The 25,169-nt window shown below is 42.1% G+C and overlaps 3 protein-coding genes across 5 annotated transcripts in view; 1 reads left to right on the forward strand and 2 right to left on the reverse strand.

The window, feature by feature from the left end:
• Nucleotides 1-49: 49 nt before the first annotated feature.
• On the reverse strand, nucleotides 50-2,754 carry ankrd37 (ankyrin repeat domain 37). The gene is made up of 5 exons (NM_001017037.2): nucleotides 2,623-2,754; nucleotides 1,594-1,746; nucleotides 1,196-1,287; nucleotides 898-1,109; nucleotides 50-226 (listed from the first exon to the last, which is right to left on the reverse strand). Exons 1-5 carry the CDS (start codon nucleotides 2,644-2,646, stop codon nucleotides 216-218), a joined length of 492 nt encoding a protein of 163 aa, NP_001017037.1. The 5' UTR covers nucleotides 2,647-2,754; the 3' UTR covers nucleotides 50-215.
• A 3,373-nt stretch (nucleotides 2,755-6,127) lies between these two features.
• lrp2bp (LRP2 binding protein) lies at nucleotides 6,128-16,082 on the forward strand. The gene is made up of 10 exons (NM_001126597.1): nucleotides 6,128-6,240; nucleotides 8,315-8,381; nucleotides 8,632-8,806; nucleotides 9,276-9,385; nucleotides 10,103-10,216; nucleotides 11,192-11,334; nucleotides 11,411-11,516; nucleotides 12,036-12,259; nucleotides 12,999-13,164; nucleotides 15,013-16,082. Exons 3-10 carry the CDS (start codon nucleotides 8,710-8,712, stop codon nucleotides 15,076-15,078), a joined length of 1,026 nt encoding a protein of 341 aa, NP_001120069.1. The 5' UTR covers nucleotides 6,128-6,240; nucleotides 8,315-8,381; nucleotides 8,632-8,709; the 3' UTR covers nucleotides 15,079-16,082.
• Nucleotides 15,726-25,169, reverse strand: part of snx25 (sorting nexin 25) — a 94,799-nt gene continuing 85,355 nt past the window's right edge. For all 3 annotated transcript variants that reach the window (XM_031895428.1, XM_018095719.2, XM_004911182.4), the window contains exons 14-19: nucleotides 24,328-24,492; nucleotides 22,871-22,988; nucleotides 22,089-22,155; nucleotides 18,581-18,762; nucleotides 18,117-18,217; nucleotides 15,726-16,351 (exon numbers count right to left, since the gene is read on the reverse strand). In XM_031895428.1, the coding sequence (XP_031751288.1) occupies nucleotides 16,292-16,351; nucleotides 18,117-18,217; nucleotides 18,581-18,762; nucleotides 22,089-22,155; nucleotides 22,871-22,988; nucleotides 24,328-24,492 (693 nt within the window). In that variant the 3' untranslated portion in view covers nucleotides 15,726-16,291. The remainder of the gene's footprint in view (nucleotides 16,352-18,116; nucleotides 18,218-18,580; nucleotides 18,763-22,088; nucleotides 22,156-22,870; nucleotides 22,989-24,327; nucleotides 24,493-25,169) is intronic.

Raw genomic sequence — 25,169 nt, forward strand, 5'->3', positions numbered from 1 at the left:
GAATGCTGCCAAATGCAGACCAATCTGGTTTAATAACACACACACACGGTTAGCAAAAAAGATGTTTATTAAAATTAAAAAAAGCTTATATTAAAGCACTGCTATTAATATATACATATGTTCTTTCCACAAGAAAGGCTATTGTCCAGCTTAATGTAAGCCATCAAGTGACTGCTGAAGCATCATTGCTGATCGAGATCATCTTCACAACACACCTAGACAAAACCTGTTGATAAAATACATGCTCCTGTTAGGACCCATTTACATAAACATCTTATTTTCTCTGTAAATACAAGGAAGTCAACATTTTCAATAAAATTGCCTATTGCATCATGAGGTAAGAATGTTAATTTAACTCTAGAGATATTTGAATTGGCAGTAAACAAACAATTAGATTTAGGGTAAGTGCACAGCAAGCCACAAATGAACAAGGTTACGGAATATATTTTTTTATCCCTTGCAAGATGAATACTGTTTTTACAGAGGTGCCTGTATGAGAGTCACAAAACTTTAGCCAGTGGCACTGTACACAGCATCAGGACTAAAACCTAATTCTTGGGTACAATTAGCCACAACTTACAATGGCCAAAATAAAAATGTTTAATAGTCACACTTTACATTCACTTTCTGTTTTGTGAATTGCAGAACAGAACAGGGCCTAGGATGCTCTAATCACAACAAATATATTTAGCTATATATAAAGTCCCTTGCCTTATACTAGCATATGGTCACTGAAGGAATATAGTGCAGCGCTGTTTGAGAAAATAGCAGTTACACTAAAGCAGAGGCTTTATTTCTACAAGACATGACGCACTAACCAATAAATTCCCAATATGAAGGTGCGGCAGCAGTTCACTATGTTAATGTTGTCTAACTGTAGGGTGGAATTTAAATTACCATCAGAGCGCCTCCTCTTGCCATGAGAAATCGACTGACAACATTGCCCTCTTTTGACTCCAGCTGCTGTCTCCTTTAGATTATGCAGCGAAGACTGCGCTCTGGAAAATGTGTCCTGCGTGAGTTTGATTGTAGCGAGATACCTTGCGCAATCCAAAAACCCACAGGACAAAGCAACGTCTTCTGCGGTGTGCCCGTCTTTGTTACACATACTGTGGGAAAGCAAACAACAGAATAGGTCAGAAGAAATCCTTACATAACTTAAACCCAACTTTAACTTGTCCACTTGTCTGCTTACTCTATTCTGGCATCACTAGCGATCAGCAGGCTGAGACACTCCATGCTTCCTGAGCGAGCAGCTTTATGAATAGGAGCTTCTCCAAAGCAGTCCTGCGGAAGATGGGAAAATGGTTACATATAGATTCTCTTGCAGTGACCAAAAATTGCATTCATTCAGGTGACTTAACTACCATAAATGATAACTTATTTTATGTTGCACTCCAAAAATTAAGGTCATGTTTTCTGTGAATCTTTGCCATTAGTTTTATTCATGAAATACACAATGCAAAAGTAGCTTAAAAAAGGATTGCTCTTGAGTTAGAAAATATGCATTGGTAGGGGGGGGGGGGGGTGGTAGCTAAATATCTGGAATCTTGGAGTTTGTTCTCGCACATAGAGGGGCACAGAACTACTCACCTGCTGATTTACATCAACTCCAGTCTGTAGCTGCCAAAGCAGGAAAAAAGCCTGTCCACCACATGCTGCTAGATGCGCAGGGGACTGTCCCAATGTGTCTCCAGGGGAGTTCACGGCACCACCACACTCCATTAGTGAGCTTAGGCCGTCACACTAGGGAACAGAGCATTGTAATTACTTGTTTGAAAAGGCCCCTGGAATACAGTCACTGGCGCAGAAATAACCATATTCCCATTAGGGTGAGTTATCCAGCCTGTAGCCCTCCAGCTGTTGTTGGACTAATGCTGCCTATGTGTATGGCTGTAAACTGCAAATCAGCAATGGCCTAAGCAGTCTAGAAAAAGGCATCGTCTCTAGCACTGACTGAATAGGAATCCATCGGAGGATGCTTTCAGTTACAGATTTATGAGGACTGGAGGGACACAGGTATATGCTTAATAGTAGATCATGTCAAAATTTAGGGACATTGTTTATTAAATACATGTTGCGGGGCAGCACTGATTGCATTTAGTGGTGTCCCTGAACTAAAGTGATCTCGTCACCCTATATTAGGAAGGCATACCCTGCAGTAAGTGCTGGTAAGGGAATGCTGCTGCTAAATACAAATCAGCCACAGCTGAGGATTAGAAACAGATTATCACAGAAAGATTGCCCACTAGCCCAGACAGGTGGCCCCTTCTCTCACTGCTAGGAGTTAAAGGGGCCCAGCACCAAAGACTGGTATAGCACTATGAAAGAAACTTATGTATTAAAGGGCATCATTTGTATTTTGTATTATCTTTGCACTTATGAAACAATGTAGCAGAAACCATCTGATTAACAGACTTGAAGAAAAGATGAACTGCTACATTAGTTCAGGAGTCAGAACCCTTAAAATCTTTGAGAATATGTAAGTAAGGTTATACGGGAAAGTTGCTTAAAAAGACAATTATTGGGTTGAGACATGCTCTGAGGGGGCACACAAGTTAGAAAGCTCAGCTATTCAGAGAAACACTGCTATTCTAAGGACAGGCACCCTAATATACTCACCTCGGAGTCACACAGCTGCAACATCTTCTTCTAATGGCAGATGTCCCGGCGCGATTCTAAGTTCCAAAAACCCAACAGTCACTCAACCTGGATCCCCGCTCCAGACAGGCTCGGCACCCACAACCAGCGTGACTGCTTCACCTCGGCCAAGAGCGGGATCTTCTGAGAGACTGCTGCGGGCTCAGCGCTAATGTACTGAGCGCACTGTCCGGCCCCGCCCCGCCTCACGTACTCAAACACAAACACGTGCAGCGCCAACATCTGTCAACCTGGCAAGGAATCTGCCGATTGGCCGGAACCTGCCGCTGTACCCGCCCTAGTCCGTGCTGATTGGCTTGTTCTTCTTAGGGGGCGTGTCAGTGTGGATACTCCTGTGTTGTGGTCACGTAAGCAGATTTTGGCGCTGCCGGCTGACATGGAGGCTGTGGGGAAGTGTCACGTAGCCCCTGTGCTTGTGTCAGTGCGAGTGTGCACATGAATGGAGGGGGGAAGGGAGCTGCTTGCAGGATGGGGTGTGCACGTATCAGAGAGAAGCTGACTAACAAGGAAACTGCCCTGCTCCCATTATCTCGGCCGCGCTTCAGCCTCTTTATTAGCAGCTCTGTTTGTGCTGAGCTTTGTCACGTTTGCTTGTGTTGGCTCTGTGAGGCGATGGGCAGGTGTTGCACGTTTCCTCAGGGCTGGGGATAAAGTGCAGCAACAGCTGGGACCCACCAAGCCTGGCAGAGCCCGTTATGACTGGCATCCAGGGGGGTATATACAATTGCCATATTCATTAAGGAACCAAGTCAGCAAAACAGTGGTGGGCAAAGCACGTTACCTGCTGTAGTCAGTGGCATGGATGGAAACTAATGGAGCCCATAGTAGGATCACATGCAGGCCCCAGTACCCCCCTGGGTTCTTTATACCGTGTGGGAGCAGCTGCAGGATCTGCCTCATCTGTAGTTTCACTCCTGAATTAAAATCGTTGTCAATCTTTATGCAATACAACTGGTATTATTTAAGTATAAATAGTGACACTTATGAGTGGGATTCCTTTCCCTGTTTTTGTATTTCCTTTAATAGGAGAAAAAGCTAAATAAATTATAGATAATGTCTATGCCCTTTCCCATATTATAAGGGATTATATGAAGCACTGAGCTGTAGAAAAATAACCATACGTAACAAAAGCTTGTACACATATGAGCCAATAAAAGCAAACCAAAATGTAATAGTAAGTATAGCCCTGTGCTAATTCTCCAATACAGTGTTTATATACACACATGGCTGTATTTATATATTTGCACCCATAGCCCATGCCTAGGGTGCCTTTATGGTAAATAAAAAGCTGCAAGCAAACCCAGTCTGCTGCGGGATACTTGGATCTAGTGGAGGAGTGAGGGGGGATTACCTTGTTCTTTTGTTATTATCACATGCTCAGGACCATCTGTAGATGCACTGAAATTCATTCCCCGTACCTGGCATGGCAGCCTATTTTTGGCAAATATAACTTTGTGCTACCAGGACTTTTATATACATTATATACTGACTTTTTGGTATACATTCATGACAAATTTTCAGTGATTTTAAGGCTATTTGTAAACAGTGCCTATACAGTCTTATTCCTTGTGCTGACTAGAGGACAGTACCGTTATAGGCTGCATGACTAAAAATGCTTCAATATTTTTAATCTCTCATAAAGGAATTACTAATTGACTAGAAAGCCAAAATGCAAATGACTTTCTGTGACTTCCGGACATCAAGATGCAACAAGAGCTCTGTTGGGATTGGCTTTAATATCCTCTGGTGCTGTCACTGCACTTCTGTTCCAAGCTTCTTTAATGGCTCCTGTAATACAATGAGCTGCTGTGTCTTTTGATATTTGATCCCCTTGTTCAGCAGCTTTAAGTACAATCAGTAATTTGCTTAGCTTGATATTCTCCACTCTTGTTCAAGCATTTGGGCACATCCAGAGTAGCTATGCTGCTGCCCCCTCATAGCTTGTGCCTTAGAAATTTCCCGCACCCCCTCTCCCATGGGGCCCCTCATGGTAATGCTGGTTGTGACAGCCCTGAGTGGGGAGGTTATACTAAAAGGAAGTGTTTTTAACTGAAAATGTTGGATATGAAATCGTAGGATTTTCAAATTGTCCTTGAAACAAAGGAATGAATGTATGCATCTTTTAAATGGCACCTCCACCCAAAAATAGCTTTTTGTATATGGAATAAAAAAAACATAAGCAACTTAAAAGCAGTATCTGTCTGGTTGTTTATATCCAACTTGTATCCAGCTGCTTCCCTGCTAAATCCACTTGGATGTTCTGTCATTTTGTTCAAGACAGAACTGATCAAATTCACCCCCCCCCCCCCCCCCCCCCCCCCCCCCCACACACACACACACACACACACACACACACACACACACACACACACACACGTGCTCTTAGCCCCACCCTGCCTAACGCTGTAAGTGAAATAATTATTTATTTCAATGCAAAGGTTTGGAGCCATACTTGATTCTGCATTGATTCTGATGGCCAGGCTGCCAAACTTTTCAATTGGAAGAATATTCATTTTCTTAATCAGGAAACTGCTATGCCTGCAATGGCTTACCTAAAAAAGCAAAAAAAAAAAATACCAGAACAATGGAGCAAGAACAAATAAACCTCTGTGTGCAATGGAAACCTGTGCTCTCTATACCTGTAAAATCCATTAGCACACACCAGACATTTCCCTGCCATTCAAAGTTTTACATTTTCCCTTTTTTACATTTTCCCTGCCATCCCACCGGTGAAGACTCGGGAGTCTTTTTCGTCGATTTGCGCGAAATCGCGCCGCCGCGTGTGCCATCCCACCGGCGACTTACATTTTCGCTGGTGGGATGGCAACTCGGGGAGATTAGTCGCCCGCGAACAGGGAGTTTTGCCGCGGGCGACTAATCTCCCCGTGTGCCAGAGCCCTAAAATTGGCAAATCTCACCATGTATACCTTAACTTTGGCACTGCTTGGTGATTTTACCTTTTAACTTTTCCAAAACCAACCACTTGTGCCCGAGAATTGCCACCATTATTTTATTAGCCTTGAAAGTAAACATGATGAAAGTAGGATGTGAAGCTGATTTGTACCTGCATTGTAAAATGCTTGCATACCTGTAATGTTTCCACACTGTATGGGAAAAAGTATTAGAGTTTCTAAACAGATTGGTCTGATGTCAGCATAGGTATAAACAGATCTTTTATTTCACTCTTTTAATAACAATACACATCTTAATTCTGTCAGTTTTACCACTTATTAGCGGATGTGTTTGGTGGAAAAGAAGCAGCACTTTACGTGCCCGTGTTAATGTTCGTCACCCACCAAGAAAATGTCGGCACAGCCAGCACAGGGGCGACACAGCCAATAGCGCTTTGCTATCCCCGTACGGTTGCGCGCTGAGCGAGATGACGATTCCTAATCGTACCGTGTGCAAAGCGAGTGGTAACTAAGCATTGGTCTCCCGGGTAACCGCATCAAACAGAAAATCACACGGCCAGTCTTTTATTTATACGTGAGCGCAGGGCAGCCCCAGCTTTAGCGGTCTGTGACTGGAACTCCTGTGTGTGCGACACTGAGGCTTGCCTGGGGACACGCTTCTTATATGGTGACAGGCTCTAAAATGTGTTTTCCTTCGCAGATGATGTGTAGCTGGTGATCGTTTAGGTACCAGGGAGCTTTGAGAGCAGGGACGTAATTATAGGGAAACCCTGCGGCTGCTGGGGGGGCTCAGTAGGGCATTGACTGACCGGTAATCAGACTGGTACCGAGCTGGAAGTAGCCATGGTGCTCTTGCACTGGGGAACTGCCTCCCAGGGGACATTAAGTAATTGGTCATCCTGTTATTATTCAGTGTTGTGGAAGTATGAGCTAAACAACATTTACTTCAGTTGTATATTCTGGGACCCTTTGTGTGCAGTTCTGGCCTATTCTGGGGCCCTTTGTGTGCAGTTCTGGCCTATTCTGGGTCCCTTTGTGTGCAGTTCTGGCCTATTCTGGGTCCCTTTGTGTGCAGTTCTGGCCTATTCTGGGTCCCTTTGTGTGCAGTTCTGGCCTATTCTGGGTCCCTTTGTGTGCAGTTCTGGCCTATTCTGGGCCCCTTTGTGTGCAGTTCTGGCCTATTCTGGGTCCCTTTGTGTGCAGTTCTGGCCTATTCTGGGTCCCTTTGTGTGCAGTTCTGGCCTATTCTGGGTCCCTTTGTGTGCAGTTCTGGCCTATTCTGGGCCCCTTTGTGTGCAGTTCTGGCCTATTCTGGGTCCCTTTGTGTGCAGTTCTGGCCTATTCTGGGTCCCTTTGTGTGCAGTTCTGGCCTATTCTGGGTCCCTTTGTGTGCAGTTCTGGCCTATTCTGGGCCCCTTTGTGTGCAGTTCTGGCCTATTCTGGGGCCCTTTGTGTGCAGTTCTGGCCTATTCTGGGTCCCTTTGTGTGCAGTTCTGGCCTATTCTGGGCCCCTTTGTGTGCAGTTCTGGCCTATTCTGGGTCCCTTTCTGTGCAGTTCTGGCCTATTCTGGGTCCCTTTGTGTGCAGTTCTGGCCTATTCTGGGTCCCTTTGTGTGCAGTTCTGGCCTATTCTGGGTCCCTTTGTGTGCAGTTCTGGCCTATTCTGGGTCCCTTTGTGTGCAGTTCTGGCCTATTCTGTGTCCCTTTGTGTGCAGTTCTGGCCTATTCTGGGTCCCTTTGTGTGCAGTTCTGGCCTATTCTGGGCCCTTTGTGTGCAGTTCTGGCCTATTCTGGGTCCCTTTGTGTGCAGTTCTGGCCTATTCTGGGTCCCTTTGTGTGCAGTTCTGGCCTATTCTGGGTCCCTTTGTGTGCAGTTCTGGCCTATTCTGGGGCCCTTTGTGTGCAGTTCTGGCCTATTCTGGGGCCCTTTGTGTGCAGTTCTGGCCTATTCTGGGCCCTTTGTGTGCAGTTCTGGCCTATTCTGGGGCCCTTTGTGTGCAGTTCTGGCCTATTCTGGGTCCCTTTGTGTGCAGTTCTGGCCTATTCTGGGGCCCTTTGTGTGCAGTTCTGGCCTATTCTGGGGCCCTTTGTGTGCAGTTCTGGCCTATTCTGGGTCCCTTTGTGTGCAGTTCTGGCCTATTCTGGGGCCCTTTGTGTGCTGTGATTGTCCAGCCATAAACTGTCACTGGAAATGAATTTGAGGTGTTGGCAGCTAAGAATTTAGCTGATTGCAGAAGGTCTGACTCAGAGATCAGTATGTTCTAATAAATGCCACAAAGGTAATTAGTTTCAGTGAAACGCCCTCTCTAACACTTTGGTCTTTTCCAGAGCTTTAGGGTTGTGTTACTGAAAATACATTTTTATTTTGTGCCTCCAAGAGGACGCTTCAGGCTGGATGCAGCCCCCTAATTTTCATGGCCCCTCAGCCTGACCAACGGCTGCATAGACATCATTGCTTAAAGCCTTTATGTGTCAGAACATAGCATCTGTGGGCTGACACATAGGGACCAGATTGTGCATTTCTGTGTTTCTGTACTAGCATTATGCATATAACAGATCAAAAGAGCAGGCACGCAAAGGGTTAAAAAGAACAAAAATGCAGCCTTTTTCTGTGAGCGCTGTACTTTTAGTAGGCTTCATATTGCATTTTGTATATATGATTTCTCAGTGGTAGTTAAATATAAATATTTATGAAGCTAGATTTAAGAGTGAGTTTTCCTTATGTTTTTTTTTTTACACAGAAGCAATGCATTTCTGACATGAAAAGGGTTGTTCCAGACATTGTAAGTCTATGTGAAGCATCCCAAGGTAAGTTTGTTAGTGTAATGGGGGTGCGGAGGTTATGGCACACTGGTAAAAACAATAGAAACAATGATCATTGAAGGGGAACTAAACCTTAAAGATGAATATGGCTAGCTAAAAAATGAAGACCAATTGCTAAGAATTCTATAAGATTCTATACACTTTGTCTGGTAAACTCCATAGCATTTGCAAGAAACCAGTAGAATGAACTACATGTGCATGTTTCATGGAGAATTATACATATTGTTACTTTTAGACAGATGTCATTATAACAGTGGGATCTCCTGTGCCAATCAATCTGCTTTATCCACCCGTCATCACTTTATCAAGAGTAATGAAGCTTCGCTCAGAGTGTCTGCCAAAAAGTGAGAATGGAACCATCCTGTATACTCTGAGTCAACTGCCAGATTTCCCACCATGCAAAGATCAGGGTAAATGCAAATTTAAACCTAATTTATGATTCACCCATCTTGGCTTTCATTGATTCCCACTAGTAATAATGTAGAGCAGTGGTTCTCAACCTGTGGGTCGGGACCCCTTTGGGGGTCGAACGACCCTTTCACAGGGGTCGCCTAAGACCATTGGAAAAAACATATTTCCAATGGTCTTAGGAATAATTTTATAGTTGGGGGTCACCACAACATGAGGAACTGTATTAAAGGGTCACGGCATTAGGAAGGTTGAGAACCACTGATGTAAAGCAATGAAATACATTAACAAATGGTTTGCTATGTGGTTTGCTTCAAGCGGACATCCCGACGGCCAGGGGAAACGGCAACAAGGATCAGGTCTGGGCCGCCAGGGCCCACAAGGGAATTTATTATTCTTTTGCTTCAGCTTACCAATAACTGAATATATTTTGAATAGTAAATTTACCTTTTTTTCATTTATTTATTTAAGATTACAGCCATGAAGATTTACTGCAAATAGCAGAAACGTTCTTAAAATCAAGAATTAAGGAAGGCGATGTCCAAGCAAATTTCTTTCTGGGGCAGCTTTTTTTTGAAGAGGTTGGATTTACTTTCATTTCGCTATGTGTTATTGCAATAGTGCATATGTATTCTGGAGACCTAACTATACCAGACCACAATATATATCTATATGTATTTGCGCTAGGCTGATTTGCCGTACAGCATGAGAATCCTGGCTGTTAGATTATGAGCTATACTACTGTTTTGGCTTACAAAAGCAGTTGTCTGGGTTTATCTGTACACTTGTAATCTGATTATCTACCTCTATTTACTATTAGGACAGTGCCACACCAGGGTAAATGCAGTTCAAGAATTCACCCCTATGTGCCTAACTGCTTTCTGATATCCCTGTACCCAAAGTCACTGCGTCAGGCCAGGTAGAGACACATTAAGCTGATTTTGCTGCCAAAATGCATTCTAACGTGTTTGAGGCGAAATACGCTCTGTGTACCAGCACACGGGCTATGCAGTGGCTCCAGGTGCAGACACATAAGAAAGCAGTTGTAAGTTGGGCTGGATTCTTGGGCCTGCGTTTATCCACAGGCCAAAAACCCACCTGGCGTGGCAGTAGTAGTAATTAAAACCACCTTTTGCAGCCAAAATAGGGCAGATTTATCTTCATAATGTGTGTGCAGTAACAGGTGGGGTTTGGATGGTGTTTGCAAACCATGTCATGGTAAAAACACATTGTGTATGTAACCATAGTTACTTTAATAGTTTTTTTTTTTCAATTGTCAACATATTTTTCTTCCTCAGGGTTGGTATGAAGATGCCTTGTTGCAGTTTGAGAAAGTAAAAGAGGAAGATGATCAAGCTTTGTATCAGGCTGGAGTGATGTACTACGATGGGCTGGGAACTCAGGAAGACCATGTGCGTAATCCACTAATCCAGTATTATGGCATTTCTTATTTTTGCCAAATGCTTACACTGTAGTACAACTATAGGACCTATGAGTGCTCAGCAGCTGGGGTTTTCTGAATAAGGGGTAATTTGGACCTCCAGATAGATACCTTAAAGTAGGGTTATTTTGTTTACAATAAGGGTTGGTTAATTATATCTTAGTTGGGATCAAGTACAAGCTTCTGTTTTATTATTACAGAGAAAAAGGAAATATTCTTAAAAAATAGAATTATTTCATTAAAATTTAATCTATGGGCCTTCCCATAATTGGGAACTTTTTGGATAATGGATTTCTGGGTAATGGATCCCATACCTGTATTGTAATTAAAATGACTTTTACTACACATGTCCAGTTGAAGTTGGAATGCAACATTACATACAATATGAGGAGAAAAATATTTTCCCTTAAAAACCTGATCAAATGCCATGAAAATCACATTATTTCCATGCAGTCCCATAGAGATGTGTGCAGCATAGCATTCTGCTGGGACTTGCTAAATTGGAGTGAAGTTTCAGCATCCTCATAAGAATGGGCTGTGCAGCTGCTGTAGGAAATGCACATCTGTCCTTAAAGTATTCCATTTTATAGCTTTTTTGAGAATACCATTTCTTGGTTTGCTGTGATTAAATGAATCATTGCACTTTGGGTCGGAATCAGTAATAAACACACACACGAGTAGGATCAGCACAGTTCTATCTGTGCCAAATATTCCTTTTAACTAAATGGACACTTGCTTTCTAAAGGTGGCACCTAACTCACCTGTAACATATGCTAGCAATACTAAAAAATGTCATACCTTCCTATAAATATTGACTTAACATATCCTCTGTTCATGAGCAAAATGTGAAGAATTGCTGTTTTGGTGAAGATTAAAAACAATGTTTAATTGGGTATTCTGAGGACATGCGATAAGTAAACAAACACGTGGTTTTTGTGTTTGCCAGAGGAAAGGAGTAAGGTATATGGAAAGAATCGTCACATCAGACAGTCCCAGTGTAAAACACCTCAAATATGCTGCCGCCTATAATTTGGGCCGTGCGTATTTTGAAGGTTATGGGGTTCGCCATTCTGACAGAGACGCAGAAAGGTAACTATATCACTGGCCTCCCTGTTTTATCTTCACATAATCCGATGCCTCTTTGATGCACATATGTTTCTGAAAGGTGGTGGCTGTTTGCTGCTGATAATGGAAATCCAAAGGCAAGCCTGAAGGCCCAGAGCATGCTGGGAATGTATTATTCAAGTCCTCCTAATGTGGATCTGCACAAGGTTTGTTAAACCTAAAACATTATTTCATTGACATTACTGGGTTCCCCAAACCTTAACATTGTGCCCATATAAATCAGTCCCAGTATCTGTCTACTTACAGATTCGCAGGGAAATAGTATGACTCCCAGACAGAGAGAAAAGGGCACCTGAAATTGTCAGGGGGCACAAACTAACTTATATCAGGGATATCCAGATTTCTGCCTAGCTTTTGCAGAACTGAAAATGTAGAATCTTATGCCAAAGCTGTAGTTCAGCAGCATATATCACTCTGGTTACATAAGTAGTAAGAAAAGGTTCTGGAGCACAAGTATCTTGCTTGTAATGCCACTGCTAAAGGGGCCCTGGGACAAATACCATTTTTGCCCTGCTCCAATGTGGCATTGCAGTGATAGGGATCATGCCATATTTGCCTCAGTACGAGCTTATCATGGTGATTCTTTCTAACATTCTCCACTAGGGATCTCTCTAGTACAAATATAAAAATTAGCTAAACACTGAACACATCATTCATTATTTTAGGCATTTTTCTGGCATTCCGAGGCTTGTGGCAATGGCAGCTTGGAGTCACAAGGAGCACTTGGTGTTATGTACCTGTATGGGCAGGGAATAAAAAAAAATGTGCAGGCTGCCATGGAGTGTTTGAAGGAAGCAGCAGAGCGTGGAAATGTTTATGCACAGGGGCATCTGGTCAGCTGCTACTATCAGAGGAAACTCTACACAAAGGCTGTGGAGCTAGCCAAGAAGTAAGTCACGCCAACCTTTATTCTGACTCAGTGCTTCTAGTAATAAGCATGAATGGCAAGCCACCTGCAGGACTCCACATGGATTGCGACTAAAGGCTCATGTTTTAAGCTGCTAATTTTTCATTATTTATGTATTTACTATTCTTAAAATTTCATAGGAATGTGACTTCCTACCCTATATACACTTTAAAGCCGATATGGTAACCAGTCTCCCGTACTTACTGCAGTACTGATGAACTGGGAGTTATATAGGGAAGTATATGGGTATGAAAGATATTTAGTTTGTATGCTTTACGTGAGGTCTGTCCAGCTGGAGTCTGGAGGCCCCCTGGTCAAATGTCTCTTACAGATTCTTATGCCCCCCCCAGGATGCTAAAGGCTCCATAAATTTCTTTATAGGACATCTTCCTGCATATGTAGCCAACCCTCAAATATGTGATAGAACAAACAAGTGGCCCACTAAAAGGTTGCATTTAGTGGGTTTGGTAGTTAGCCCTGTTCACTTCCATGCTGTGGCATTCACACTGGGTACAGATGGTATTCTGCAATGTCTCTGACCAAACTTTCTCATGTTACATGTTACATAATGAAAACCAAAATCTGAGGGGCTGTTACTGGTAACTGGGGCAACTTAGTAAAACTGTTATTAAATTAGCCCTAGTGACCTTTGATTTCTATCTGATTTAAAATGTTAGAAGTGCAGTGCCATACTTACAATTTTCATGTATTTTTGTAACAGGATTGTAGCACATGACAATATTGAACTGCTAGTAAATGCAACCGAGTGCCTCCCTTCATACACAGTCAAAGGGGTAGCCATGGCCACGTTCTACTTGGCTAGGTGTCTCCATCTTGGACTTGCTATTGAACAAGATAGCACAGCTGCTAAGCAGTTATATTCAAAGGTAAAGATTCCTATTTTCTATGTAGGAAATTGTGTAGTATTAATATGGTGCATCTCTATGACATACAGTCATATGAAAGTTTGGGAACCTGTCTTAATTCTTTGGAGTTTTGTTTATCATTGGCTGAGCTTTCAAAGTAGCAACCTCCTTTTAATATATAACATGCCTTATGGAAACAGTAGAATTTCAGCAGTGACCAAGTTTATTGGATTAACAGAAAATATGCAATATGCACCATAACAAAATTAGACAGGTGCATAAATGTGGGCACCCCAACAGAGATATTACATCAATACTTAGTTGAGCCTCCTTTTGCAAATGAACAGCCTCTAGACACCTCCTATAGCCTTTGATGAGTGTCTGGATTCTGGATGGTGGTATTTTTGACGATTCATCTATACAAAATCTCTCCAGTTCAGTTAAATTTGATGGCTGCCAAGCATGGACAGCCTGCTTCAAATCACCCTATAGATTTTCGATGATATTCAAGTCGGGGGACTGTGACGGCCATTCCAGAATATTGTACTTCTCCCTTTGCATAAATGCCTTTGTAGATTTCCCACTGTGTTTAGGGTCATTGTCTTGTTGGAAATCCAACCCCTGCGTAACTTCAACTTTGTGACTGATGCTTTAACATTATCCTGAAAAATTTGTTGATATTTGGTTGACTTCATCCGACCCTCAACTTTAACAAGGGCCCCAGTCCCTGAGCAGCCCCACAGCCCCACAGCATGATGGAACCTCCACCAAATTTGACAGTAGGTAGCAGGTGTTTTTTATGGAATGCGGTGTTCTTCTTCTGCCATGCAAAGCGCTTTTTGTTATGACCAAATAACTCAATTTTTGTCTCATCAGTCTAGAGCACTTTGTTCCAAAATGACTGTGGCTTGTCTAAATGAGCTTTTGCATAAAACAAGCAACGCGGTTTGTGACGTGAGTGCAGAAAGGGCTTCTTTCTCATCACCCTGCCATACAGATGTTCTTTGTGCTAATTGCGCTGAATTGTAGAACGATGTACAGATACACCATCTGCAGTGAGATGTTCTTGCAGGTCTTTGGAGGTGATCTTTGGATTGTCTGTAACCATTCTAACAATCCTCTGCATATGCCTCTCCTGTATTTTTCTTGGCCGGCCAGACCTGGGTTTTACAGCAACTGTGTTTGTGGCCTCCATTTCCTGATTACATTTCTTACAGTTAAAACAGACCTCTGAGAGGTTTTTGTAGTCTTCTCCTAAACCATGATACTGAGCAATTTTTGTTTTTAGATCTTTTGAGAGTTGGTTTGAGGATCCCATGCCGTCACTCTTCAGAGGAGAGTCAAACAGAAGCACAACTTGCAATTGGCCATCTTAAATACATTTTCTCCTGACTGGACACACCAGCCTATGAAGTTCAAGGCTTAACAAGCTAATCCAACCAATTTGGTGCTGCCAGTAATCAGTATTAAGCAGTTACATGCATTCAAATTACCAAAATTACAAGGGTACCCAAATTTTTGCACAGCCAGTTTTTCACATTTGATTTAATTTCATACAACTAAATACTGCTTCACTAAAAGTCTTTGTTCAGAAAAAACCCAGTACTCAGATGTTCCTGGGAAATGAAAGACATACCACTGTTACCTTTTTTTAGTTGAAAGTGGAGTTAATTATTATGCAGGCTGAGAGGGGTTCCCAAACTTTTTCATATGCCTGTATATCCATTTACAATATTGTGTATAGTATACATAATTGTGTATTAGATACACATATAATACTGTATTAGATACATAAAAATGTATCCAGGCTGACATTTTTGCAATAGCATGTGTGTTGTTTTCAACCTGTTTTTTGCTCCTTTTTTGTAGGCAGCCCAGCTGGATGCAACCGTTGCTGCTGAGCTGCACTTTGAGATGGTTTACGGCAAGATATAGTTTGATTTCAGCGCATTGTGAATGCAGTTTTCAGGTGCCAAACCTACACTGGTATAATCTGTCTACCCACCACACAAAGTTTAGGTATAATTAAAGGTTGATGCATTGCATTTAAATATCTAGGTATTAGGTAAATGGGCAAATTTGTACTTTCCTACTTTGAGCAGAGTCCAGGCACATTTGTCAGCCATTAGCCTGTTCAGCAGGAGCTCCTGGCCGCTTTCCTTTAAGCCAGTTCTCCACTGATTCCAAAGTGAGCAATGGCTGGAAGTTTGGGCGATTGCAAACTTAATTGGCCATATTCAGGACACGGGCTGCGGGTAGTGACAGGGCAACAGTCTGACATATTTAATAGCTACACTTATATTATTGATGTGTAGTCATGTAGCACAGAAGCTATAAATGCACATGGAGATAGCAGCTGGGGGGCCACAGCTGAGACAAAATACATAAAGCAAATCTAAAGCTGGAAACCCAGTTAGATCATCTATTTTAGTGTCAATAAAGATACCAGTTGGCTGTGCCACTGAATAGAGTTAAACCTATGGTGAAAATACATGGCATAACCATAAGCATATGCTGCTCTCCTATATACATCCAGCGGCCCACACCCACACTGTGATATGGAAGTGGAGCCCAAGCATAAAGATGTCCATATTTAATTTATTGCTTACAAATAGTTTAAATAATGGGCAGTCTTTGGTAAAAATAAAATCCAGAATAAAATATTCACAAGTAACATTACAGAGAGTATTGCACAAAACATTCTTCAATACAATGTAAAGAACAAAGGAATGTTCGCTTCCTCGCCGAGGAAATTATCTGTACAACATTCAGAGAAGTGGCATGTCCTTTTACATCTCACACATCCAGGGCTTAAATGGTCCCAGTCGGAGCTGAAGGGCTTAAAAGAGGATCCCTGTATTTACAGTCCATTAGCGCTCCATTCCTGCCCTTAAGGGAACAGTAACCCAATTTATTTAAATAAAAGCGCTAACAATGCAGCATCGTTTCCTTATGTCTACACTTCCTACAGCAACTTCTTCCTCTTCAGCCAGCAAACTTCACATTAATTGAGAAGAAAACCAATGGGCATGAGAAAAGTAGTCTTCAATTAACCCTCTGTGGAAAAGAGGAAAATCATTTTCATGTCTATTGTTAAACAGACATTAAAGTAGTGGTTCACTTTGTGCTATCATTAGCCAGGCAAGCTTCAATTGCTCTGACTTCTTACTTCAGGGCACAGTTCTACAAGCAGCAGCTCCATCATCACCTGTGAACGAGAGGGAAGCCATAGAAGAGTTAGGGTCAGTGAGAACAACTCATGTGTTGCATCAGCTGATCACATGTTTTCTGCTGCCAGTAAGGCTGTAAATACTCTTTCTAATGTAATTTTGTTACCATACAGCAGAGCTGTTCAGTTGGGGCTAAACAAAAGTTAAATAGCGGCAGTGCTTTGCAACTGAAAACAGCCTTTTTGGGAAAACTATACCCCCAGAATGAATACTTAACCAACAGATAGTTTATATCATGTTAAGTGACCTATTAAAGAATCTCGCCAAACTGAAATATATATATCAGTAAATATTGCCCTTTTATATCCTTTCCCTTGAGCCGCCATTTAGTGATGGGCTGTGTGCTCCCTCAGAGATCACATGACAGGAAATAATGCAGCTCTGACTGTAACAGGAAGTAGTGTGGGAGCAAAAGGCAGAACTCTGTCCATTAATTGGCTGATGGGGCCTAGCATGTATGTGTGCCTTGGCTTGTTTGTGTGCACTGTGAATCCTATGATCCCAGGAGGCGGCCCTTAATTCTTAAAATGGCAATTTTCTATTTAGGATTACCCAATAGCACACACTACTAAAAAAGTATATTTATATGAAAATGGCTTATTTAGATGAAGCAGCGTTTTACATATATGCAATATATTTTTATAGAGACCTACATTGTTTGGGGGTATAGTTTTCCTTTAAAGGGTTAGTTCACCTTTAAGTAAACAGCCTATTCTTAGCAATTTTTCAACATGGACTTTGCACAGACAAATTTAGCTCTGCTCTACAGGAAACTCTTGCCTTATCTCATTGAATCAAATTCTTTAGATATCAGCTGTGGTGATTGGGCAGCACAGCCTACACAGCCTGCATTCTGCTGAATGAATCATTCCTGTAGCTCTAAAGATGGCCATACACACCGCTACAGTACAAAACAAAGTTTCATATGATAATTGGTGCATGTATGGTGGGAGGCGAATGCCAGTGGAGAAGCCGATTTTCCAGCAAGCATTTTTCCGCAGGCCGTGAATCAGTCCCATGTGGCATCCGCTTAAGAATCTATCCCTGATGTTGCGGCACTAAAGCTCTAAGAACATTGTAGCCAGCCTGATGTTTTATGGATGCTACAATCCCAGGGCTACTCTGAGCTGAGCACTGGCCTGGGGTATGAGGTAGCAATTAGAGTAATTGAGGGGTACCTAACAAATTTTGCACCCCCTTAGTGATTTTTACTTTGCCTTCTCCTTTAAATTCCTTCAGTTCCAAACCAAGGGACAGGAAGATGGAAGTGCACAGAGCACATGGGATTTTCATTGTCGCGTGTGCCTACACCTGGGCCAACACAATGGTTTCGGGTGCAGGCAAGGAAACATATATGTTAATACCTTAATGCCACATGCCAGGGCACAAAAATAATAAACCTTATATGTAGCTCAGTAAAATTCTGATGCCAATAGAGATTGACAGCTGTTGAATACAAAACAGACGTTGAGTGATACTGTTTTTTGTTTTTTTTTTAAATCCCATTTTTCACCCTTGGCTGATTTACGCAAGGGCCAAGGTGGGGTAACTTTCCAGGTTAAAGATACTGTAATGAATGAATTCAGCAGCCATGATGCCAGTGCATTCATTTAGCATAAAGGGTAGAACGGGGCTTTGTTGTAACTACTGCATTTTACACCAAGCTATTTTATCCAGCTTTATACACACAGTCCTGATCGTTAGTAGGACCAGTGGCACTAGTAGAAGGAAAGTAATACTTACATACAGTAGATGTTTATTAGCCCTGTTCTCCTGGAGTGCATTAAATACTTTGATAATACCATGACGGGCATTTTGCTGTCCAACCAGGTTCTGCAGTGCATCTGAAACACAGGAAACATGTCAGTTACTGCACATAAAATTGCAGCACTTTAACATTCTGAGATTTCAGCTCAAATATTATTTATTGTTCTTTTATTGAAATAGAAGACTGAGCAGAAGTAGAAAGGCCCATCCTATTGGCAGTCTTTCAGCATGTGCGTTGGGTTTCTCAATCTGGGTAATGAGTTTTGGGGCAGTTGTAGATAATGCTCTTTCAAGGGCCCCACAAACACACCAATGATCATGCTGGGCTAGTGAATTTTTTCCTAATTGGAGGACTAGCCCAGGGAAAGAAACCTAGCCTTGCTGGCGGCACCAAGTGAAAGGCATAGCGGGAGAACACATGGGAATGGCGCGTCACTCACCGGGAATGTTTTCAAGTAGTTTTTGCTGAGCTCTCTGTTTGGTTTCCTGGCACTGCAGCTCTGTCCTAGAGGTTTTCGAAGGAGCTAATTTTCCATTGGGCCAGAAAGCATCTCGGAACACATTTATGTAGTAAACCAGCATCTGCTCACTGAAGATCCAATTCACTGTGTCACGGATTTGTCTTAGGAAAGAGAAAGTCACATCACTTTCCAGCTTAGCATTCCCACTGTGCTGGCAGGTTAGAACTGTCTGCCAATTAGTATAAGAGCTGTGCCGACATAGCACCCCATGGAGACTTAACTGAACTCTAGATCTTAAAGGTGTTGCTTACCTTTGAGTTTTAAGCTGGCCATACACGTGGCGATCTGACGATGTTTCGTGCGACCATCGGTCAGGGCTGAAACAGCAGATAAGGAGGTAGAAACAATAGGATTTCTACCTCCTTCTGCTGATTCAGCCCCGACGGCAGATTTTGGTCAGGCGCCTTCTATGGCACCCGATCAAAATTTTCTAACCTGGCCGATCGGCGAGTCGTCCGATATCAGCAGGTTCCTGCGATATCGGTTGACTCGCCGACATGCCATACACGCACCGAATATCGTACGAAACGAGGTTTCGTACGATAGTATCGGTGCGTGTATGGCCAGGTTTAGAATGATGTACAGTGTAATACTATGAGACAATTTGCAGTTGGTCTTCATTATTATTTGTGTGGTTTTGTTTTTTTTTTTAATTATTTCACTTTTTGTTCAGCAGCTCTCCAGTTTGGAATTTCAGCAGTTATCTGGTTGCTAAAGTTCAAATTACCTTAGCAACCAGAGAGTGGCTTGAATGAGAGACAGATATATTTATAGGAGAGGACCTGAACAGAAAAATATATAATAAAAAAGTAACAATAACAACAAAATTGTGGCCTCAGGGCAATGGTTTTTTGGCTGCTTGGATCAGTGACCCCCATTTGAAAGTTGGAAAGCATTAGAAGAGGGCATATCATTTGAAAAATATAAAAAATAAATAATGAAGACCAATTAAGTTGTTAAGAATTGGCCAACAGTTAATGTAAAAGGTGAACAACCCCTGTAAGACTGGACTGCATGCTACTTATACGAGCAACGGGGGTCGGACATGGCTGAAACAGAACCCACGCAGGCTGTACATAACAACTCTATCAATAAATTCACTTCATGAAGTAGGTGCAAAACCCAGAGGCAGATCCATATATGTTCCTGCATATGGCTAGGTTCCACCAAGACAGCACTAAAGAAAATATTAAAAGAACCTAAAAATACTTCAGGGGCCAAAGATGGAGAGCAGTGCAGCCCACAAGTGAGGCTTTGCCTTGTCTGCACGTCAGGAGACCTTTGCTCACTGGAAAAAGCAATTACTTTCTGGGAAGACAATTAAAATCACTCTGATGTCTTTAAATGGAAAGCAGTGATAGGAAATGAGTCCCCCTAAGGATTTATCACATGCATAGCCTCCCTGAGACTCCTCAGCATGTGCCCCAGCAGCCATGTGTGTGGGTGTACATTGACTCATATCTGTCTGTCTGTCTGTCTGTCAGGCACCGGTCGCTCTACTCACTACTTATGTCTCTCCATCCAGTATGGCTTAATGTGCCAGTTGAACATGTATTTATTGAACAAGTGTGTGTCTGGGAAGGGGGGGGGGGGGGGTTGAAGGCAACAGCAATCTCAATCCAGAGTCTTTCCAATGTTTGTGCTGTGTGCAATGTGTTATACAGCAGCCTTTAGCCAATGTTCCTCTTTTCCTCCAACTCATATACCATATGATGGAGAGGTCTGGATCTGAGCAGCAAGTAATGGCTGCCCTGCTACTTTGCTAGCTGATACATAAAGTCTCAGTGAAGCAGAGCCCAGGCCTATGCTACTGCTAGAATCACATCCACCACTGGAGACCAGTAAGAAATAATCCCTCTGCACTGTTGCCGCCATTGGAGACCAGTAAGAAAGAATCCCTCTGCACTGTACAGTCATTGGAGACCAGTAAGAAAGAATCCCTCTGCACTGTTACCACCATTGGAGACCAGTAAGAAAGAATCCCTCTGCACTGTACCGCCATTGGAGACCAGTAAGAAAGAATCCCTCTGCACTGTACCGCCATTGGAGACCAGTAAGAGAAAATCCCTCCACATTGTTTCCGCCATTGGAGACCAGTAAGAAAGCAGCATTATTGTTGCCTGCCTGGAACGCCATTTTTATACAAAATCATATACTGACAAACAGAGTGATTTCATGTATCTGTTCCAATAATCCGTGCAGAAGGCAAATACATTGTGGGTGAACTGTTATTCCGGGGCCCCATGGGCTGGGGCACAGGTTACCCAGACACTGCAGCGCAATCAGGGTGGGCTACATGCAGCTGCCATTATGGGCTGGGGTTTGTTGGAAGTGTTGCAGCTATAGTTGGACTGGTCTTAGTGCAGTGTGTGAGTGTGGCCTGGTGTGATCAGGGCCAGACCCAATAACCTGTTCTCTATGTTCTTTCCATAAAGGATCTACCTTCTAAAGAGAAACTGGATTTGCGCTAGTTTGTCAGACCAGGGGAAAGGAAATAAAGCCATCTTCATTGCTGCTTCTTGTATTCTTACCCAGGATTTCATTATTTCCGGGCTGGTTCACTGCCAGTAACCGGGTTGTTGCCTAGCTCACTAGCACACATGTAAAAGCCAAATATTAAAACATTTGTTGCCACTGAAGAAGCCCAGAGGTACCAGTGCGTGAATATAAAATATGGCACGCGGTTCCATTCCTGTGGGGATGTTATACATATAAGTGGCTTTCCAGAGCTGCACTGCTCTTCTCTCACACAATAATAATAATCATTACAGAGGCACAAGAATAACACTTGTGCTTTCAGGGCCCGGCCTTATTGCTTCTGGGAATTGTAATCTTCTGATTCTCCTTCCCAAACTGAGCAAATAGCCAATTACAGAGAAAGCAATTTACTGTACAGCGAGTGGAGATGGAGAGGAATCAAATTATAGAAATTGAATGTAAGGCCCCTTGAGATGTGGCAGGGAAAGGGCACCCGCTGGGATAATATCTCAGTGTTCCACATAATGTGCTTTCTTGTATGGTCTTGCATCTTAAGCCTACTGCCAACAGATTAGCTATACTGAGAGGCAGTGTGTAATGATTGGCCATTGGGAACAAGATGGCTGCCCAGGTAGGATCCTTTTATTCTAAGGTCTAAACCACTGACATTAGAGAGACAGAGATATCTAATGATTAAAACAAACCATCTGAGCCTGTGTGTATGTAGTATAATAGATTCCTTTGTGGAACCTGTTCTGTATAGAATTCTGGTAAGAAAGCAGTAGCTCCTATTCGTATATATCCATTGGAAAATAAAGGGGGGAATCGATGTAATACAAACAGTGTTTTTAAAGGTTATATTTAATTCTGCTCCATCTAATATACACATATCTATATCTCTCTATCTATGGCAAGTTGTTGGCATGCAAACAATATCAGCATCACTCACTTGTTGATGGTCCTTCCAAAAGTGATTTGTACAAGTGCAATTAAAGTTTTTCTGACCCATTTAAACACTACAATGAAAAAGACAGAATTAGTCACGTGGTTCAGATGGTATTAGGCCTGCCCAGACCAGGTAGAGTCTAGAAATGACTCCCATATCCAGCAGTTCTACGGGCACCAGATCTTTATAAGCCTGTGGCACTATACTTTCCCTCACAGGGAATGAGACAGAAAGAACATCCCTTTCCCTGCCAAACAAGGCCCTGTCTTTCACAAACTAACCACCCAGGGGGCAAGTTATTCATGTTATTAACCTGAAAAGCCCCATCAAACTCCCCATAGTACAGAATGGAGTTTGACTGACAAACTGCACATTAATCAAGGAAGCAAATGCTTTGATAAATAAGTCAGTGTGATAAAGACTTAAGCAGGAATGTGTTAACTGGGGGGATAATAGAGCTGCATGGATTCCATTTCAATTTGATCTTTTGTAAACTGCCAATCTGAGTAAACAAAAATGTTGGAGGGCAACATGGACAAGGTTTAATTTTTAAAAAAAATATATCACAGGGAGTGTTTGCAGGGGGATCCTAAATGTTTTGATAAACAGGAAACCGCCAGTATCATTTATAACGGTGGTTACTTGAAGAAGCGTCGCTATTGGCTTAGTGAAACATGAGAAATTTCCCACGAGATTTAAAACACAGTCACAAGGAATATAATCAGTGTGCATATATATCTCTTTATATAGATAGATGATAGCCCTCAGCAAGCTGAGAAACTTACTTCCCCGCAGTTCAAAAATCTCCACTATTAGCATGAAACATGGCTCAGCTAAGGCATCTTTCTTCCCATCAACGTCATCCCCATAGTCCGATAGGTCACTGTCCTCTTCTGTTTCATCCTGGATTTTGAAAAAGTAATTATAGAAAAGTACCCCAGCTATAGCCTGGCATTAGGTTACATTTATGATGCCACTTGTTACATTGCTGAACTAAACGAAGTATCTGGTGTGGGTAAAAAATGACAGACAGAAGTGTCATACTGGGGAATGTTCCATGCTCATTAGTGGTTTCTTAAGGGGTTGGTTCACCTTTATAGTTAACTTTTAGTATGTTACAGAACAACCAATTCTAAGCAACTTTTCTATTGGTCTTCATTATTTATTTTAAAAATAATACTAAGTGACTCAGTTTTTTACGGTAACAGGAGGGGGAATATATGTATACAAGCCTCAGTGTATATAATCCCCAGGCTATCTTACAAAGCTAAATGCAAATGAAGTGATAACAAGCTCACCCCGTAAATTATGTGGTCCGGGTGTGTAAACCCCGGACCCACCACCTCCAACACATGATTTTAAAACAGTCCTGGCAATGTTATTGGGAAACACACTCACCAAAGACAAGTGGTGGCCCAGGTATTAAGCGAACATCAGTTTGAAGAGAAATGGCACGCACTCCTTAGTCCACTAAAAACTTGTCTTTATTGTAGAGATCTTTAAAACAAAAAGGTCCTTTTTGTTTTAGGATCTCTACAATAAAGACAAGTTTTTAGTGGACTAAGGAGTGCGTGCCATTTCTCTTCAAACTTCATTATTTATTTTTCATGGTTTTTTTTTTTTTTTTTACTATGTGCCTTCTTATTGTTAACTTATTCTTCAGTTCAGGTCCTTTCCTATTCATATACCAATCTTTCATTTAAACCACACCCAGGTTGCTAAGTTAATTTGATTCCTAGCAACAAGATAATATCTCAAAATATTACTCTCTACTATATTATATATACTAATATATATATATATATATATATATACTAATATATATATATATATATATATATATATACACACTCTGAAACAACAGTGCCACCTACTGTTCATTTCAGCCTGCTGGCCACAGTCCACAGAAAAGAAGAGTCTTGTGATGTTGTTATGCTTAGAAAATGAATGGGAGTAGAGAAGCATAATTTACCCTCTGGTCAGTTTTCAGCAGAGCAATGTCACAAGACTTTCCCCTTCTCACTAACCTTATTTTCTGCTGTGTCCAGCAGGCTTAAATGAGCAGCAGGAGGCGCTGTTGTTTAAAAGTCCTCATATTAGCAGTGTAAAACTGTTACTATTTACAAAACTAAGAATAAATTAAAGTCTATTGCAAAAGTGCTCAGAACAGCACTCTGAGAAATGTTACATTGTTCTGAGGTGTTACATTTCCCAGTTATTTAACTCTAAAAACTGCACTTACCTCTTGGTGGGAGAATAAATCCCCTGGAAATCTTTCCAAAAAGGAAGAGATTGAGAAGGAGGACTTCTTGCCCTGTATATCAATGGCTTTCAGGTGCTCAGGGGAAGGGCTCAGAAAGGCGTAAAGCACTTCACTCTGATACAGCCTCTCATCCGTCAGCAGATTCTGAAAAACAATGAAAGCAGTGGACTGGAATCATATCTTTAAACACTCGTTATTGATAATTATATTATTTATTCAGTGTAGTCCTGCTGGTCAGTGCCATGACTACAGGGGGCTTGCAGACATATAGGGGGCCCAGTGACCCCAATAACTCCCAATACACATTTACATCAAGCGGTGGTCAGGGGCCTTCGGAGTGATCAATAAATAGCTCTACGTTGCCATGTGTGCAACTTATCAAACTATTATATTTGACTTCTCAGTCTTTAACAATCCCATTCATTGAAAGGGTTTGGGGGTTTGGGGTAATTTTAAGCAAATTAACTAGTGGCCCTCAAAACTTCTTTATTGCATCATTCTGCATTCAGCACATCCCTAGGCAACTACGGCAGTAATGTAAGAAATGGTGTTAAGTAGCATTTTGCGGCCGGCTGTTTTGTTTATGACATTGCCCCATATGTACCATACAGCAAGTCTGATATACAAGTTCACTTAACCCTTAAGGAACAGCCACTCTACAGAGGCTTTATAAAGGGCTGGATTAAAGCCCGAAACGTTGCCTTTGGCACTTGAGTAAAGTTTCAAGAAACCAAAGTGCTGCTGTTTTCATCATTTTAGCCACTCTACATGCCTCCCCTCTCCACATGTGGAAAAGGTAGCACCCAGCAGTGGTACCAATG

Source organism: Xenopus tropicalis, chromosome 1 (genome assembly GCF_000004195.4).
Source record: "Xenopus tropicalis strain Nigerian chromosome 1, UCB_Xtro_10.0, whole genome shotgun sequence".
NCBI classification, from domain to species: Eukaryota; Metazoa; Chordata; class Amphibia; order Anura; family Pipidae; genus Xenopus; species Xenopus tropicalis.

Coding starts and splice junctions, on each gene's coding strand:
- ankrd37 (NM_001017037.2), bottom strand. CDS start 2,646: ATGTTGCAGCTGTGTGACTCCGAG. Junction 1,747..2,622: donor TGCAGCTGTGTGACTCCGAG/GTGAGTATATTA, acceptor TCTGTTCCCTAG/TGTGACGGCCTAAGCTCACT. Junction 1,288..1,593: donor GAGTTGATGTAAATCAGCAG/GTGAGTAGTTCT, acceptor CATCTTCCGCAG/GACTGCTTTGGAGAAGCTCC.
- lrp2bp (NM_001126597.1), top strand. CDS start 8,710: ATGAAGCTTCGCTCAGAGTGTCTGCCAAAAAGTGAGAATGGAACCATC. Junction 12,260..12,998: donor GCTGTGGAGCTAGCCAAGAA/GTAAGTCACGCC, acceptor TTTTTGTAACAG/GATTGTAGCACATGACAATA. Junction 13,165..15,012: donor CTAAGCAGTTATATTCAAAG/GTAAAGATTCCT, acceptor CCTTTTTTGTAG/GCAGCCCAGCTGGATGCAAC.